At 45.8% G+C, this 19593-nt stretch overlaps 2 protein-coding genes across 2 annotated transcripts in view; one reads left to right on the top strand and one right to left on the bottom strand.

Annotated features, from left to right (window-relative positions):
- LOC112237667 (calcium-binding mitochondrial carrier protein Aralar2) overlaps nt 1-19593 on the top strand; it is a 91793-nt gene that overhangs the window by 716 nt on the left and 71484 nt on the right. Inside the window, exons 2-4 of the mRNA XM_042295238.1 lie at nt 12567-12614; nt 13219-13361; nt 18645-18760. Of these exons, the coding sequence (XP_042151172.1) occupies nt 12567-12614; nt 13219-13361; nt 18645-18760 (307 nt within the window). The remainder of the gene's footprint in view (nt 1-12566; nt 12615-13218; nt 13362-18644; nt 18761-19593) is intronic.
- On the bottom strand, nt 913-1524 carry LOC112264356 (stathmin-like). Its single transcript, XM_042295239.1, has one exon. The coding sequence runs from the start codon at nt 1452-1454 to the stop codon at nt 1011-1013; it is 444 nt and encodes a 147-aa protein (XP_042151173.1). The 5' UTR covers nt 1455-1524; the 3' UTR covers nt 913-1010.

Genomic DNA, 19593 nt, shown 5'->3' with positions numbered 1-19593 from the left:
TAAATAAATGAATGGCGTTTAACAATTGTATTTTTTAGTACAACAGTTAAGTCAACTAGTAACATCTATTAAGAATCCAAAGTGTATTCCTCTTTTGTATTCCATGTGTAGACCCACTTCCAGTAACATCCTATATGATTCAAAGTCTGGCAAAGTTACTTTATTGCCCTACAACAGCACTAAGTCATGTGCTTTGAGACAAAACTCCACATTACAAACGCCTAAAATCTACAGTGGCACAAAGATTAGATTTAAGGTGTGTCTGAAATGGCACCCTATTCAATATAGTGCACTACTTTTGGGTAGTGTAATAGGATCAGGATGCCATATCAGCCCTAGTTTTTTAAAGAACAAGACTAGCAGATCTCTGAACAACAAAAGCTGCAATACGACACCTGATGCTGTGAGAAAAGGTGAAACCAATCAATATGTTCACAAACAGTGATCAATAAGTGCTATGAACAGTCAGGTGTGAGATACACGGGGACACTGTTCCAAAGCGGCACTATGGAATAGAGAGATCATGTCGAGGGCCTATGCACAGCACATGCTTCCTTAAAGGACAACTACATACACAGCTATTTTTCATTAGGTCAGAAGCTGCCATTACAAAAGCTACATATCCAAAGACATGGGCTGTGTATGAAACAGTTACTAGAGGTCAAATCCTTGCTTCCTCTTTTCGTTCATCTCTCAAAGCTTCATTGGTGGTATAAGGATATTACCTTGGATCCTATCCTCCAATGCCATTTGAAAGGAATTGAGGATTTGAAGGCTAGTAACATTTAGACATCCGTGGAGTAGAAGCAACAAGGAGACCAATATCCACATGTAAAACTATAGCAAGTACACTTATAGCAGAGAAGCTAAATTCACAAACGGGGAGAACTTATTTTTCTTCATAAAGTGGGTGGCAAGGAACAAAAATACTGGCCATCAACTAAATATAAATCCATCTTTGGATACGTAAAAAACCCTATAGTATACAATTCCCCCATAGACTGAACTGTTCAGTTTTTTGATGTCTCGGCACCGCCCTCTTTGGTTTCCTTCTTAGCACGCACCTCTTCCAGTTTCTTGTCCTTCTCCTTGAACTTCTCACTCATGGCTGCCTGAAGGGCCTCGTTTTCTTTGTTAGCCTCCATCTTCTGGTTAAGCTTCTCCGCTATCTTGCTGAAGTTGTTGTTCTCCTCCATGGCTTTCCTTTGCACCTCCTTCTCACGCTTCTCAGCGAGGTGTTTCAGAACCTCCGCTTCATGGGACCTCCTCCTCTCCTCTGCAGCCTCTAGTTTCCTCTGGATCTCCTCCAGGGACAGGTCCTTCTTCTTGGGGGGAGAAAGGGGGAACTCTCCCTTGGCGTCTGGAGCTGGAGCTCCTAGGATCACCTCGAACACCTGGCCAGACGCACGTTTGTCCATCTCCTTAACCAATATATCTCCGCAGGAAGAGGCCATTTCAGCAGTGGACAGAGTCAATGTACCTTCACAAACAGTGAAACCAACTCCTCCTCAGCACCCAGACTTTAGCTGCAAATTTTCTGTGCCCTGTGTCTAGTGCCATCTTCTGCCTCGAGCCATGTTTTTGAATGAAGAAAGTTTCCCTCCCCCCAAAATGTAATAACTTATAAACTCACAGCTGAATCCCCTATTATTATGTACAGCCCCGTTTCATATAATAATTCCATATAAAGACAGCAATATTGACCTGTTGAATCTTAACATTGTCAAATGATACAGGTGCAGCTATTCCCTCCGCAAGGCTATCAAACAAGCTAAGCGCCAATACAGAGACAAAGTAGAATCTCAATTCAACGGCTCAGACACAAGAGGCATGTGGCAGGGTCTACAGTCAATCACGGACTACAGGAAGAAACCCAGCCCAGTCACGGACCAGGATGTCTTGCTCCCAGGCAGACTAAATAACTTTTTTGCCCGCTTTGAGGACAATACAGTGCCACTGACACGGCCTGCAACGAAAACATGCGGTCTCTCCTTCACTGCAGCCGAAGTGAGTAAGACATTTAAACGTGTTAACCCTCGCAAGGCTGCAGGCCCAGACGGCATCCCCAGCCGCGCCCTCAGAGCATGCGCAGACCAGCTGGCCGGTGTGTTTACGGACATATTCAACCAATCCCTATACCAGTCTGCTGTTCCCACATGCTTCAAGAGGGCCACCATTGTTCCTGTTCCCAAGAAAGCTAAGGTAACTGAGCTAAACGACTACCGCCCGTAGCACTCACATCCGTCATCATGAAGTGCTTTGAGAGACTAGTCAAGGACCATATCACCTCCACCCTACCTGACACCCTTGACCCACTCCAATTTGCTTACCGCCCAAATAGGTCCACAGACGATGCAATCTCAACCACACTGCACACTGCCCTAACCCATCTGGACAAGAGGAATACCTATGTGAGAATGCTGTTCATCGACTACAGCTCGGCATTCAACACCATAGTACCCTCCAAGCTCGTCATCAAGCTCGAGACCCTGGGTCTCGACCCCGCCCTGTGCAACTGGGTACTGGACTTCCTGACGGGCCGCCCCCAGGTGGTGAGGGTAGGCAACAACATCTCCTCCCCGCTGATCCTCAACACTGGGGCCCCACAAGGGTGCGTTATGAGCCCTCTCCTGTACTCCCTGTTCACCCACGACTGCGTGGCCACGCACGCCTCCAACTCAATCATCAAGTTTGCGGACGACACAACAGTGGTAGGCTTGATTACCAACAACGACGAGACCGCCTACAGGGAGGAGGTGAGGGCCCTCGGAGTGTGGTGTCAGGAAAATAACCTCACACTCAACGTCAACAAAACTAAGGAGATGATTGTGGACTTCAGGACACAGCAGAGGGAACACCCCCCCATCCACATCGATGGAACAGTAGTGGAGAGGGTAGCAAGTTTTAAGTTCCTCGGCATACACATCACAGACAAACTGAATTGGTCCACTCACACAGACAGCATCGTGAGGAAGGCGCAGCAGCGCCTCTTCAACCTCAGGAGGCTGAAGAAATTCGGCTTGTCACCAAAAGCACTCACAAACTTCTACAGATGCACAATCGAGAGCATCCTGGCGGGCTGTATCACCGCCTGGTATGGCAACTGCACCGCCCTCAACCATAAGGCTCTCCAGAGGGTAGTGAGGTCTGCACAACGCATCACCGGGGGCAAACTACCTGCCCTCCAGGACACCTACACCACCCGATGTTACAGGAAGGCCATAAAGATCATCAAGGACATCAACCACCCGAGCCACTGCCTGTTCACCCCGCTGTCATCCAGAAGGCGAGGTCAGTACAGGTGCATCAAAGCCGGGACCGAGAGACTGAAAAACAGCTTCTATCTCAAGGCCATCAGACTGTTAAACAGCCACCACTAACATTGAGTGGCTACTGCCAACACACTGTCAATGACACTGACTCTACTCCAGCCACTTTAATCATGGGAATTGATGGGAAATGATGTAAATATATCACTAGCCACTTTAAACAATGCTACCTTATATAATGTTACTTACCCTACATTATTCATCTCATATGCATACGTAGATACTGTACTCTATATCATCGACTGCATCCTTATGTAATACATGTATCACTAGCCACTTTAACTATGCCACTTGGTTTACATACTCATCTCATATGTATATACTGTACTCGATATCATCTACTGTATCTTGCCTATGCTGCTCTGTACCATCACTCATTCATATATCCTTTTGTACATATTCTTTATCCCCTTACACTGTGTATAAGACAGTAGTTTTTTTTTTTGGAATTGTTAGTTAGATTACTTGTTCGTTATTACTGCATTGTCGGAACTAGAAGCACAAGCATTTCGCTACACTCGCATTAACATCTGCTAACCATGTGTATGTGACAAATAAAATTTGATTTGATTTGATTTGATTTGACATTTGCACATCGTCATTGAGACTTATAGTGCCTTGCAAAAGTATTCATCCCCCTTGACGTTTTTCCTATTTTGTTGCATTACAACCTGTAATTTAAATAGATTTTTATTTGGATTTCATGTAACGGACATACACAAAATAGTCCAGATTGGTGAAGTGAAAAAAAGAAAAAAAAATGCTTTAAAATAAAAAACGGAAAAGTGGTGTGTGCATAATGTAGCGACCTGCACAGACAGTGGTGTGTTATGTGTTAGGCTATTAGTGGGTTGTGTTGTACTTACCAGTGTTCGCGGGGAACGACATGCCAATCAACCTGCTATCTGCCAATCACGGGAATGCCTGGAATGTTCTGATGACGGGCATCCTGGTGGTTGGCGGAGTGGCGTGGAGGGTGGTTGGGCAGGGGGATGGAGCATTGGAAGTTAAGACCAGGTTTAGCCTTTGTTCTCTCTCTTATGTCTGGGCTTCACAAGAGAAGGTCACGATTGGCTTGTGTGGTATCTTTCATTTATTTGGCGTGGGCTACGGCCAAACAGTAGCCTGTGTAAAGTTGGGTTAATTAACTGTCAATTCGTAAACTCAATCCTCTGTCTGACAATTGTTCCTTTATGATCTAGTCAGGTCATTATATTGGTGTCAGAAGTAAAAACATTGATAAAAGTTAGCCAGCTAGGTAGCTGACTTCTGTGGCTAGCTACCGTAGGTGAGAACGGGGGTTGAAAATGCTTAGAGGGAATCTGAAAGTGAAGTGAAGGTAGGGGACGATTATGTCCAAGGAGGTGCGCGTGCATGGACGTCGGAGGATCTGGCTGAGGAGATCGCCAGGGCGTCGGAGCCCAGAGGTCGCTTGAGGGAGGACGTTAGAGTGATGGCGGCTGAAGCGTGCATGAGTCCTTCGTCGACTGTGCTTCGCACGGATTCTGGTGGGCGGACTGAAGGGGTGACATCGATGCGGCGGGACGAGGAATCTGGGGTTCAGGATGTAAACAAACATGGCGGTGCCCGGTTCCCGGCTGCGTCCGTACCTGTTAAGACCCTGAAGTATTCCGGTAAGGCGGATTGGGAAGCTTTTCATGCTCAGTTTGAACTGTTAGCTCATTTGATGGGGTGGTCGGATGAAGATAGGGCACTGCAGTTGGCTTTATGCCTCACTGATGATGCTCTGGCCTGTTTGATAATGATTATTCCCGAGGACAGATGTGATTATGGTGCTTTAGTGGGAGCACCGAAGAGGCGCTACGGACAGTGGGTACAGCCCGGGCCACTGCGCTCCGAACTGAGTAATAGACGCAGGCAGCCTGGAGAGCCTCTACGGGTGCTAGCTAGTGACATTGGGAGCCTCTCTCGGCTGGCATATGCACACATGCCCCCCTCCGTGCAGAGCGAGCTAGCACGGGACCAGTTCATACAGGCGCTCTCTCCTACAGAGCTGCGCATATCCCCCATGTCCCCCAGAGCTCAGGGAAACGGCTCGGGGTCCGCATAGACCGGGTATTGCGGACCCCTCGTTTCCTATCCCAACCACCATCTTCTTCAGGAGGAGCCCACCGGCACAGACGGGGAAGCAAGGCTCCACTTCCCCCAGAAGCAGACGAGGGCAAGCGGATGGAGCCTGTTGTTGTGGTGGGCCAGACCTGTGTTGGGGACTTTTGTCATGTCCCTGTCACTGTGGAGGGGGTGCCCTGCTCTGCCCTGGTGGACACTGGGTCCACAGTAACCCTGGTGAGGCCAGATATTGTGCCAGGTTGGACTCACAATGTGAGCCTACAACTGTGCAGCTCCGCACAGTCACAGGTGAGCTGGCAGCCATGAAAGGGAAGGGAATAATGACTCTGACAGTAGGGGGCAGGTCTGTGCGTCATCCTGTGTGGGTGGCGGCTTTGCAGGACCCTTGTATCCTGGGGTTGGACTTTTCTTAGCACAGGCTGCCAGTTAGACCTAAATGGGGGCACACTGAGCTTCCAGGGAGGGCTGGCAGTCACCATGGCCCCCCCTCATGTCACATTCACTCAACCCAACAAACCCTTTACTCCAACAGTTAAAACAGCAGAGACTCATGGCTGAAACCACTTTTAAAGAATAACCAGGCATCCTCTACTGACGGGATGAGGTCAATATCCTTCCAGGATACCCAGGCCAGGTTGATTAGAAAGGCTTGCAGAGACTCATTTTGCAATTCGTTCCAGTCATTGGCAGCAGAGAACTGGAAGGAAAAGCGGCCAAAGGAAGAGTTGGCTTTGGGGGTGACCAGTGAAATACACCTGCTGGAGCGCGTGCTGCAGGTGGGTGTTGCTATGGTGACCAGTGAACTGAGATAAGGCGGGGCGTTACCTAGCAAAGACATAGATGACCTGGAGCCAGTGGGGTTGGCGACGAATATGAAGCGAGGGCCAGCCAACGAGAGCATACAGGCCACAGTGGTGGGTAGTATATGGGGCTTTGGTGACAAAACGGATGGCACTGTGATAGACTGCATCCAGTTTGTTGAGTAGAGTGTTGGAGGCTATTTTGTAAATGACATCGCTGAAGTCCAAGATCGGTAGGATAGTCAGTTTTACGAGGGTATGTTTGGCAGCATGAGTGAAGGATGCTTTGTTGCAAAATAGGAAGCCAATTCTAAATTTATTTTTGGATTGGAGATGCTTAATGTGAGTCTGGAAGGAGAGTTTACAATCTAACCAGACATCTAGGTATTTGTAGTTGTCCATATATTCTATGTCAGAACCGTCCAGAGTAGTGATGCTGGACGGGAGGGCAGCGATCGGTTGAAGAGCATGCATTTTGTTTTACTTGCATTTAAGTTGTATGCCATTGAAACTCGTCTGGAGGTTAGTTAACACAGTGTCCAAAGAAGTGCCAGAAGTATACAGAATGGTGTCATCTGCGTAGAGGTGGATCAGAGAATCACCAGCAGCAAGAGCGACATCATTGATGTTTACAGAGAAAAGAGTCGGCCAGAGATCCGATTTGACTCACTGAACTCTGTCTGAGAAGTTGGTGATTCAGGCGAGGCAGTCATTTGAGAAACCTGTCTGACAGAGTCGAAAGCCTTGTCCAGGAAGATGAATACAGTTGCACAGTATTGTCTCTTGTCGATGGCGGTTAGGATATCGTTTAGGACTTTGAGCATGGCTGAGGTGCACCCATGACCAGCTCGGAAGCCAGATTGCATAGCGGAGAAGGTATGGTGGGATTCGAAATGGTCGGTGATCTGTTTGTTAACTTGCCTTTCGAAGACCTTAGAAAGGAAGGGTAGGATCGATATAGGTCTGTAACAGTTTGGGTCTAGAGTGTCTCCCCCTTTGAAGAGGGGGGGGATGACCGTGGCAGCTTTCCAATCTTTGGGGATCTCAGATGATATGAAAGAGAGGTTGAACAGGCTAGTAATAGGGGGTTGCAACAATTGCGGCGGACAATTTTAGAAAGAGCGGTCTAGCCCAGCTGATTTGTAGGGGTCCAGATTTTGCAACTCTTTCAGAACATCAGCTATCTGGATTTGGGTGAAGGAGAAATGGGGAAGGCTTGGGCAAGTTGCTATGGGGGGTGCAGGGCTGTTGACGGGGTAGGGGTAGTCAGGTGGAAAGCATGACCATCCGTAGAAAAATGCTTATTGAAATTCTAAGTTATGGTGGATTTATTGGCGGTGACATTGTTTCCTAGCCTCAGAGCAGTGGGCAGATGGGAGGAGGTGCTCTTATTATCCATGGACTTTACAGTGTCCCAGAACATTTTGGAGTTTGTGCTAGAGGATGCAAATTTCTGTTTAAAAAAGCTAGCCTTTGCTTTCCTAATTGCCTGTGTATATTGGTTCCTAGCTTCCCTGAAAAGTTGCATATCGCGGGGGCTATTCGATGCTAATGCAGTACGCCACAGGATGTTTTTGTGCTGGTCAAGGGCAGTCAGGTCTGGAGTGAACCAAGGGCTATATCTGTTCCTGGTTCTACATTTTTAGAATGTGGCCTGCTTATTTAAGATGGTGAGGAAACCACTTTTAAAGAATAACCAGGCATCCTCTACTGACGGGATGAGGTCAATATCCTTCATGGATACCCAGGCCAGGTTGATTAGAAAGGCCTGCTCGCAGAAGTGTTTCAGGGAGCGTTTGACAGTGATGAGGGGTGGTCGTTTGACAGCAGACTCATTATGGATGAAGGCAATGAGGCAGTGATCGCTGAGATCACTGAAGGCGCTGCAAAGATCCACAGCGGGTTTGGATTTTCATAGGACCACTTTAATCTGTACACTCCACAGAGCTGGGATTTACGGAAGAGTGGTCATAAAAAAAGCCAATTCTTAAAAAAATAAATAAGCAAACACATTTGGTGTTCACCAAAAGGCATGTGGGAGACTCCCCAAACATATTGAAGAACGCACTCTGGTCAGATGAGACAAAAATGTAGCTTTTTGGCCATCAATGAAAACACTGTCTGGCATAAACCCAACACCTCTCATCACCCTGAGAATACCATCACAGTGAAGCATGGTGGTGGCAGATCATGCCGTGGGGATGTTTTTCAGAGGCAGGGACTGGGAACCTGGTCAGAATTGAAGGAATGATGAATTGTGCTAAATACAGAGATATTCTTGAGGGAAACTTGTTTCAGTCTTCCAGAGATTTGAGACTGAGATGGAGGTTCACCTTCCAGCAGACAATGACCCTAAGCATACTGCTAAAGCAACACTTGAGTGGTTTAAAAGGGGAAACATTTAAATGTCTAGGAATGGCCTAGTCAAAGCCCAGACCTCAATCCAATTGAGAATCTGTGGTATGACTTAAAGATTGCTGTACACCAGCGGAACCCATCCAACTTGAAGGAGCTGGAGCAGTTTTGCCTTGAAGAAAGGGCAATAATCCCAGTGGCTAGATGTGCCTGTAATGAATACTCCTGATGACCCAACGGCACCGGAGGGTGGAGTGGGCGGGGGAGCAGAGGCGGCCGCATACCTCAGGGGCGAGGTCAGGCTGGTTCGACAAGGTTGTGGACTGACCCGATGTTCTGCGTCGAGGCTGTGTCCAGTGGGTCTGTTCAGGGGGGTGGGTCGACCCAGAGGTCGGGGAGCGGGACCATCACTGTGGAATGCCTGAATTATCTCTGGGTTGATGATGTCCTGGTTGGGGACCCGGGACCGGTCTTCTGGCCCATAACCTTCCCAGTCCACTAGATAGTGGATGCGACCTCTCAGGTATTTGGAATCAAGGATGGCCTGATGGGGGGTTCCCCTCCGACGTCCAACGGTGTTGGTGCACTGCGGGTTGAGACTGGAGGATGAAGAGGATGAAGAGGACTGTAGGTGACCGGTTTTAACAGAGACATGAAAGGACGAGGAGATTTTATACTGACGGGGTAACTGGAGGTGGTACGTGATAGTGTTATCTTGAAGGAACCAATGAAACAAGGACAGAACTGTTTGCAGGGGTGGCAGATGTCTCTGGTAGAGAACCACACACATTGTCCGGGGTGAAAGAGTGGCGTAGGTAGGCTGCGTCTGTCGACAAAGCGTTTCTGGGTATTAGAGGCCTCCTGCAGATGTCGGTGAGCGGTCTCCCATACCCGCTCACTACGCCGAAACTAGTCGTTGACAGCTGGGACAGTACCAGGCTCCACCTCCCAGGGAAACATGGGGGGTTGGTAACCAAGTACACACTGAAACAGAGTAAGGCGGAGGGATGAATGCGTGAGTGAGTTCTGAGCGTATTCGGCCCAGGCCATATACCGACTCCAGTCGTGTGGAAAGGCAGAATATTGTTGGCGGAGGTACTTCCCTATTTCTTGGTTCAGGCGTTCCGTCTGCCAGTTGGTCTGGGGACGGTACCCGGAGGAGAGGCTGAGGGCGACCCCTGGTCGGGTCACAGAAGGCTCGCCACACCCAGGTGACAAACTGGGGCCCACGGTCAGAGATGATGTCCTCCGGAATCCCATAAGACAGAACACCTGCTGGAACATACACTCAGCCAATTCCATAGTGTTAGGTAAATGAGGAAGAGGAACCAGATGACACATTTTTGAAAAACGGTCTACTATGACAAGGATGGTGGTGTTACCAGAGGATTCAGGAAGGTCTGTGATGAAGTCAACAGCTATGTGGGACCAGGGTCTGTGAGGGATTGGCAAAGGTTGAAGCTTACTGGAAGGGAGATAACGAGGGCTTTTGGTTTGGGCACAGAATGGACAGGAGAGCATGTAATCCCTTACGTCAGATGCCAGTGAGGACCACCAGAACTTATGGGAATTTAGTGGTTTGAATTTAGTGGTTTGTGTAATGCCCGGATGTCCTGACCCAAAGGACGTGTGACACCATTGCATCAGTTGGGGCCTAACAGCTGCTGGTACGTAACTCCTCCCAGCTGGTGTCTCAGGAGGAGCTGTGTCTGAGGTGAGGGCTTCTTGTATGGCAGAGTGAACCTCCCACTGTACCGGCCCCATAATGCAAGAGGAATGAAGAATGGGTGTAGGACCGGACTTACTGGTCGGAAAGGTCAAACTGGCAGGAGAGAGCATCAGCTTTTACGTTTATTTCCAGGGATGTAAGTAACATGAAAGTGTGTGAAGAGGAGCGCAGCAGGCTTGTCCGGAGTTTAACCTCTTGGCCCCTCTGATATATTCCAGATTACAATGATCTGTTAGGAAGAGAAAAGGATGTTGTGCGCCCTCCAACCAGTGGCGCCACTCCTCGAGGGCCAGCTTGATGGCGAGGAGTTCTGTTCCCCACATTGTAATTCCTCTCAGCGGAGGATAACTTCCGGGAGAAGAAGGCACAGGGATGTGATTTTGGAGGTGTTCCCACCCGCTGAAAGAGTATGGCTCCTACTCCTACTTCAGAAGCACCTCCAGGGTGAAAGGAAGGGTCGGATCAGGTTGGAGAAGGACAGGAGCTGAGCTGTAGCGACATTTCAAGTTGTTGGAAATATTCAGGGCTGTATCAGTCCATTGAATGGTCCGGCTCTTTTTGGCTGGTAAGGGCAGTGATGGGAGCGGCAGTGGAACTGAAGTTGAACCGGCGATAGTAGTTGGAGAACCCAATGAAACATTGGAGTTCCTTAGCGGTGGTGGGTTTGGGCCAGTTACTGACGGCTGGGACTTTGTTCTCATACATGCTGACCCCTCCAGGTGTCAGTACGAACCCGAGGAAGTTTACATGGAAGGTGCTCTTTTCAGTCTTCACATAAAGGTTATGGTCAAGGAGCTGTTAAAGTACCTTTTGCACATGCTGTATGTGTTCCTTTAGGGAGTAAATCAGGATGTCATCAATGTAGACGATGAGAAAGCTGTTGATCATATCCTGGAAAACCTTGTTCATAAAGGATTGGAAGACGGCGGGGGCGTTAGTAAGGCCATAGGGCATGACCAGGTATTCGTAGTGCCCTCGTGCGGTGATAAAGGCCGTCTTCCATTCGTCGCCTTCACGTATACGGACAAGGTTATATGCACTTTGCAGGTCGAGTTTTGTTTAGATGTTGGCGCGGTCCACTTGTTCAAGGGTTGCTGGGATCAGAGGAAGACGGTTCTTGACATCATTCAGAGAACGCTAATCAATACATGATTGGAGACCACTGTCCTTTTTTCCAAGAAGAAGAAGCTGGACTCAGCCGGGGAAGAAGGACGAATGAAACCGTTTGAGTGTTTCATCAATGTAGTTCTCCATTGCCTCATTTTCCGGGATAGATAGGGGGTAAACTCGGCCCTTCGATGGGGACCCTCCAGGGAGTAAGTCAGTAGCACAGTCCCCTGGGCGATGTGGTGGCAGAGTGGAGGCCTTGATTTTGCTGAAGACATTGCTGTACTGGGCGTATTCAGAGGGTATGGTGGGTGTATAGTTATGCACGCTCAAGTTTTTCATTTTTTTGTCTTATTTCTTGTTTGTTTCACAATAAAACATATTTTGCATCTTCAAAGTGGTAGGCATGTTGTGTAAATAAAATGATACAAAACCCCCAAAAATCTATTTTAATTCCAGCGTGTAAGTCAACAAACAGGAAAAATGTGAAGGGGGGTGAATACTTTCACAAGCCCCTGTATGTCTACTATGAAAGGTATAAACAAAAAGAGCACAATAAAGTTGAAAAGCATAAAACTAAAATGAAGACATTCAGGAATTCATTGAGTCATAAATATCAAAGGTCTCAATAATGCTGCATATCCTAATAATTTTTTTTCTTTTTTTCCCTACAGTAATTATTAACAGTTTAACAGGGGGATGTTATTATAAGTACAAGATTAGTGTGTCTTACTTTTATTGCAAAGTGGGGAAAACATCTTACTGTAACAAGACATAACATTATCCTAGTAGCCTATGCCCATAGGCCTATCCATTTTATTTTGTATTTTTATTTATTCGCACAAAAAAGACAAGTTACAAAGTTTATTTTTATTTATTGAACCTTTATTTAACTCAGTTAAGAATAAATTCTTATCTACAATGATGGCCTACCAAAAGAGAAAAGGCCTCCTGCGGGGACAGGGGCCTGGGATTAAAAATAACAGTGCAGATAAAAAACAGATAAGATGGTGTGCAGGTGAAGCCACCCAAGAGGGCTTTAATGAGTGCTTCAACAGAATTGTAAATTAAAGAAGTGTATTCATTTCAGGTTATTACCACAGAGCTTGGTTGTTGATTATGTGATGATAATGTGTATGTAATTTCTTTCTCCAGGGACAAAAGAGGGCTGACCCTACTGAGCTGAAAGCTATTTTCATAAAGGTCAGTTGTGTAACAATCAATTTGCCTATGGATCAACAACATTTCCTTAGCTCACTGGATACAAGCCAACTTCGTGTACTGGAAAGCCACTACTAATATTGCATTAATTTGTAGGCTTCTTCTGGTTCAAGTCACAAAAACAAGAGTCAATAGCACATTTCTGGTTTTCTCCATTGAGGTCTGAATCCTAACTTGAGATCCCTGCACCCAGCTTGAATTTCTACCATTGACATCATTGCATGATTTATGCCTATTAAAGTCTTGAGTTATGTGTGAATGATCGCAAGTTAGGTGTCTGCCCAAAGGATTGAAACAGTCAGCGTCAGTGTCTTTCTTGACCAATAGATCACTTATTAACAAATCAATTATGCTGTCTGTCTCTGTCTGTCTGTCTGTCTGTCTGTCTGTCTGTCTGTCTGTCTGTCTGTCTGTCTGTCTGTCTGTCTGTCTGTCTGTCTGTCTGTCTGTCTGTCTGTCTGTCTGTCTGTCTGTCTGTCTGTCTCTGTCTGTCTGTCTGTCTGTCTGTCTGTCTGTCTGTCTGTCTGTCTGTCTGTCTGTCTGTCTGTCTGTCTGTCTGTCTGTGTGTGCGTGTTTGCTGTTGCAGTATGCCAGCATCCAGAAGAACAATGAGGCCTTCATGTCTCCAGAGGACTTTGTGGCCCGGTTTCTCTATGCACACACTGACATCAGGCTGTCTGACGAGGCCACCTCACTGCTGGCTGGGGTGGTGGACCAGAAGAAAGATGGGTGGGTATGATGGACAGACGACCAGGGCTCGTATCACAAAGCGTATCAGAGAATATGTGCTGATCTAGGATCAGTTTGGCCTTTTAACCATCTCACAAAGCTTTGTGAATACAGGCCCTGACCAGGAAAAACCCCAGGCTTTATGCCTAGCTAAAGGTTGGTTACAACAAAAACCTGGAGTACTGCTAGGGTTATACCAAGGGCCTGGATTACAGATAGGGTTATAGATAGGGCCTGGAGTACTGCTAGAGTTATACCAAGGGCCTGGAGTACTGCTAGAGTTATACCAAGGGCCTGGATTACAGATATGGTTACAGATATTGCCTGGAGCACTGCTAGAGTTATAGATAGGGCCTGGAGTACTGCTAGAGTTATAGATATGGCCAGGAGTACTGCTAGAGTTATAGATAGGGCCTGGAGTACTGCTAGAGTTATAGATATGGCAAGGAGTACTGCTAGAGTAATAGATAGGGCCTGGAGTACTGCTAGAGTTATAGATATGGCAAGGAGTACTGCTAGAGTTATAGATAGGGCCTGGAGTACTGCTAGAGTTATAGATATGGCAAGGAGTACTGCTAGGGTTATAGATAGGGCCTGGAGTACTGCTAGAGTTATAGATAGGGCCTGGAGTACTGCTAGAGTTATAGATATGGCAAGGAGTACTGCTAGAGTTATAGATAGGGCCTGGAGGACTGCTAGAGTTATAGATATGGCAAGGAGTACTGCTAGAGGTATATATATGGGAAGGAGTACTGCTAGGGTTATAGATAGGGCCTGGAGTACTGCTAGAGTTATAGATAGGGCCTGGAGTACTGCTAGAGTTATAGATATGGCCGGGAGTACTGCTAGAGTTATAGATAGGGCCTGGAGTATTGCTAGAGTTATAGATATGGCCAGGAGTACTGCTAGAGTTATAGATAGGGCCTGGAGTATTGCTAGAGTTATAGATATGGCCAGGAGTACTGCTAGAGTTATAGATAGGGCCAGGAGTACTGCTAGAGTTATAGATATGGCCAGGAGTACTGCTAGAGTTATAGATAGGGCATGGAGTCCTGCCAGGGTTATAGATAGGGCCTGGAGTACTGCTAGAGTTATAGATAGGGCCTAGCCCTTATTTTCTAATGCACAGGATGCAACCAAAATATTATATATTTTTTTAGCTCATGATGAATTATTTACCACTTATTTATTTGATTTATTATGTTTCAAAAATAAACTCTTAGAAATCCTCAAAGGCCCTTTGTCAGGTGTTGTTCTGTTCCTCCTGTTGGTTGTTGTACCCTAATTCATCTCATCTTTCCCCCTCTCCCCTTAACCCCAATCACCCCTGTGTTTTGCATTAATATGTATGTTTTTAATGATACATAATGACGGGCAATAATATGTTAGGGTAAGTCAAAAAGAAAAAGTGTGTTGCCATGGCAACCACCTGGGCTCCGGCAAAGAGCAGAGTGCATGCGGTCATGTTGCTCACATTATGAAAGCCTGCTTTAAAATGGAGTGGAGGCTGGCTGCACACATGCACTGTAATTGCCCATGCCATTCAGCGCTCCTGCATTGTGCGGCTTTGCGAGCCAGATAAATGGCGGCAGCAAAACTGCTATTAAGGGATAAATCTATTAGGAAACCATGGCTTGGTCTCTGTATCTAAACTTAATTTGGTGTGGTCGGGTGGTGGGTAGGGGATACCAAATGATAAGGAAGCAGAAATGTCTGCTTTGATGGTTTGATCAAAGCCACGAAATCAGAAACCTTTGTTTGAATGCGTCCATTTTGTTTACAGTTGGCATCGTAGGTTAGTCGTCCTGTATTTTGTTTTAGCTCGTTTTTTTTTGTTGAAGACATTCTGATTTCACTAGACAATGAGATGGATGATTATGCCTAGTGCGGAAGAGAGAACAGACAATGGCTACGCGTGTCAACATCACCCCCTTTTATGTTCACGGAAAACAGGAACACATTGTTTTTCAAGTATTGGCGAGAACCTGTTGAGTGACCTCCCTGACAAAAAAGAAAGTAAGGAAACAAGCCACTTACACAATCATATTATGATATACTCCCTCTAGTTAAAATTAGAGTCTTTTTCAGGATATGCATACTGCATACATTTTTTTCTTGCCAATGCGTCTGCCTCTGTTTTTACCCCAGGTAGGATTCCATTTCACAGAGATGAGTCAGGGAGGGGTAATCGTTTTTGTGAGTCGAGGGGGTTTGGATGTACGTAAACAGTGTAATGCATTTCTTTGCCTCCCTCTGTGACTGTGTAAATCAGGTGATACACTCACTGACAGCCATCACAGTCTCTCTGCCTGGAAATCACTTTTCTCTCTTGTTATTCACCCTCCCCAGACTTGGCTGGCTGAGATAGATACACTCCCTCTCTATGTCTGCAAATTACTCATTCAGTACATGTAGACATCCCTACTTCTGTCTCAAAGATGTGTCAGAGATGTTTCCTCCCTCCTCTCTCTCTCTCTCTCTCTTTCTCTCTCTCTCTCTCTCTCTCTCTCCTCTCTCTCTCTCTCTCTCTCTCTTTCTCTCCTCTCTCTCTCTCTCTCTCTTCTCTCTCCTCTCTCTCTCTCTCTCTCTCTCTCTTCTCTCTCTCTCTCTCTCTCTCTCTCTCCCTCTCTCTCTCTGTGTCTCTCTTTCTCCCCCCCTCTCTCTCTCTTTCTCTCTCTCTCACATACACACTTCTTTTTCTCTTTCTCTCTTTTTTTCCGATGGAAACCTCTTCAAACCCTCTGAGGTTAGTCTCTGGGGTTAAAACTTTGTAAAGAGAGCATGCTGGGAAAATAGCAGTCCTCCCAGCCAGCCATGTGCATTTTGGTGTGGTCTGCTTGGAAGAACCCAAAGCATCCAGCCCACCAGCCGGACAGCTAGCCAGCAGTCAGTCAGCTAGCCAGCAGTCACCTCTGGGTGGAAGGCTGTCAGTGACAATAGCAGGGACAGGGGGTTTATTGAAGGGATCGTCTTTCCTTTTACTAGCAGGGATAAAAGCTGTCGCTCCAGCCTAATCCGCCCAAATGTTTATGCTGTAAACAGTGTTCTAGACCCTCGCTAGCTGCTGAAGATGACAGTAAAGTCTAGACTTTCATAGACACCCTCAAACAAAGACATCAAGGATGTCTACCTCCACATTGACTTCGTACAGAGGGACACTTTCAACCTTTGTTGACCTCTGACTCTCAGACTAAGATTTAAAGTGAATAACAATCCCGTACATGTGGTATAGCATTAACTGTGTACGTCTTACATTTCCCAGAAACATAGTCTCATGTTCGTAAATGCATATGTTTGTGCACTGTTTACCCAGATCATGGACATACCTAGAAAAAACCTGGTCCCGTGCCATATAAGTTGATGGTTGGTAGATACTGTTGGTTGATTTGATTATTGGAGTCTCGGTTTGGTCTGCATTGCGAAGTGATGCCCTCTCTTTTTGGGGGGTAATTGTTTTGTAGTAGTCATAGCAATGCTAATCAACCATCATAAGCCTCATCCCTGGCACAATCACCACTGTGTGTGTGTGTGTGTGTGTTTGTGTGTGTGTGATATACCCCCTGAACACTCACATCTCCTTCTCCCAATGTCATCTGAATACCCCTGATAATCAACAGCAGTGTAAGTTTCAGTAAAATGCTCATAATCCATGTCTAGAAAAATACTGAAATGCTAACAACATAAATTAATGTAAACTGATATGCATACTGTACTTCCTCGTCTTATTTGAGGCATTTTAGACAGTATCTGTTTTCTCCCCTGCACTCGTCTGTATTATTGTCAAACAGTAACTCATGAAATTACCTTCCAAATTGGTAATTGTTATGTTTCAGAAAATGTTCCTTTTCAACGTTCAATATGCTTCCAGCCGCGAGAGCTGTAAATATGTTAGCTTTCCTCTAACAGCCGATGCATGGACTCAGCAGCACGCTTTTGTATCCCTCCACCCACTCCCTACCAACAGGCCCCTGTTCTAAAACTGTCAGCTCGCTTAGTTAATATAACAATTACTCTTGACTTTTCAACACGGCAGTTTTTTCTACACTGTAAGGCAGGCAGAGCTGCCTACAAGCCTACAAGCCTACAAATTCCAAATGAATCCATCTTTGAATTTCATCAGTAACAAAATTAATTAGAGTAGCCAGAAAAATGTAATCATCGCTCCCCTGGAAATTGAAATAGATTGCAGATGCATGCTCAGGGGACTGCTCATTAGGACTGACCCTGCGTAATTATAGTATCCATTTGTGAAATTCATAATGGACTTGAGGCAACTTTGAACCAAGCATGAATTAAGACTAGATTGCGCCGGGGTCCCCAGGGCTCCCATGGATCAGTTGGTGTATTCTCCCTTTGTTATAGATGATGTGGGCATATTAGAGAGAAGTGTAGTACAATGGTATTAATGACACATACATTCTGTAGCCTACACATCGAGAGAGAGAGAGAGAGAGAGAGAGAGAGAGAGAGAGAGAGAGAGAGAGAGAGGGAGAGAGAGAGAGAGAGAGAGAGAAAAAGAAAGAAAAAGATAGAGAGATAGAGAGCGAGAGAGAATTCACCCCTCCTAATACATTGTTGGGCTTGTGCACAAATTTATATTTTTGTGCTGAAATATAGTGAAAGGATATCCGTTTGTGCTTGTACACCTGTTTATAATGGCAGAGGGGGAAATGTAAAACATCATATTTAATCCTTTTTACATGTGTAAAGTTGCCCGTCAACGTTATAGCAGCCAACTCAGACTGGCACACTATACTGAAGAACAGAGTTCTTTCAAAACCTTGTTTAATGTTTTCATTTTCCTACAGTCATACTCAACGGATTTAGGACATTTCACTCAGCTGAGAAGTGGCCTACTTGAATTAAGATGGACATATATTGATAGGCTGTTCTGTGGTATGGTTTTGTCACCCAGTAAAGCCCAGTGTTAAACATTGGAACTAGTTCTCTTCTTAATGATAACACTACACGTGCTGTAAAATGTGTCAAGTATGAACAAGTACAAACTACTACGTTTGTATCCATTTTTTGCTTGTTTTACTGATAGTCCTCTGCTTTTTCATTGTGGAACAGGACATTATCTGTAGACCTTTAGGATATCCTAACATTCACCTTCCTTCCTGTCTGTCTGTCTGTCTGCCTGCCTGCCTGTCTGTCTGTCTGTCTGTCTGTCTGTCTGTCTGTCTGTCTGTCTGTCTGTCTGTCTGTCTGTCTGTCTGTCTGTCTGTCTGCCTCTGTCTGTCTGTCTGTCTTTCTCTCTCTTTCTCTCTCTCTTTCCATCAGGTTGATCTCCTTCCAGGAGTTTGTGGCCTTTGAGTCGGTCCTCTGTGCCCCAGATGCTCTCTACGTGGTTGCCTTCCTGCTGTTCGACAAGACAGGCAAAGGAGCAGCCACCTACGGTACGTAACGTTCCCTCTGATTTGATTGACAGCTCTATTTCCAACCCCCAGGTTTGATTTGTGACTGCGGAAGTACAAAACAACGTGGACAGTTATAGCTAGGATATTCTTATTGAAGTGAAGGAGGAATTCTTAAAGCTGTTCTCAACTATAAGTTATTTTATTTACTGAAAGTACATTTCATTGGACATTTAAAAAATTTATATATTTTGGAAGAGGTAAAAAGACATCACTTTTACTAAAAAACAAAATGACCTAAAAAATAATATTGTCACATATAACCATCAGAATCAATGACAGTAACCTTAGCCCCTATGAAGGTGACCGTGTAAGCACCCCTATGGAGATGACAGATATTGGTTTCGGAGGGGTGGAGGGGGAGTCGGAGAGGAGGGGAGTGTGTTTGTGATTGGGACCATTACCTAGAAGGCTCCAAGCCCAGAGGTGAGAAGAGGAGACATTTGTACGTGATTCACATTTCCCTAATTGATTTAAACAACCTTAATTTTGCCTTCTGTAGGTATGCCAAATTAGCACATTAGGACTGATTTGAAATGCGGCGCACATATCTTGGGCACAAACAGAGAGAAAGTAAATTCCGTTCTAATTGTTGGTAGTCGGCAGGGAGTAAGATCATTGTGGTTGATTATGTATGCACATATGTAAATGTTCATATTTAAAAGGAGCAATTACACTATTTATCAGTGACGTGGTGTATCTGGTTTGGTAATTAAAAGCTCTGTTGTTTTTCTGCCTTCTGGAAGGTTAATGAATATAGCCTACCCCGACGCTGCCGTGGCTACGCTAGGAGATGCAACAAGAAGTGGAAAATT

The sequence above is a fragment of the Oncorhynchus tshawytscha genome, linkage group LG13 (genome assembly GCF_018296145.1).
Source record: "Oncorhynchus tshawytscha isolate Ot180627B linkage group LG13, Otsh_v2.0, whole genome shotgun sequence".
Lineage (NCBI taxonomy): Eukaryota > Metazoa > Chordata > Actinopteri > Salmoniformes > Salmonidae > Oncorhynchus > Oncorhynchus tshawytscha.
The sequence above is the reverse complement of the archived record's forward strand: the minus strand, read 5'-3'. Positions and strand labels throughout refer to the sequence as shown.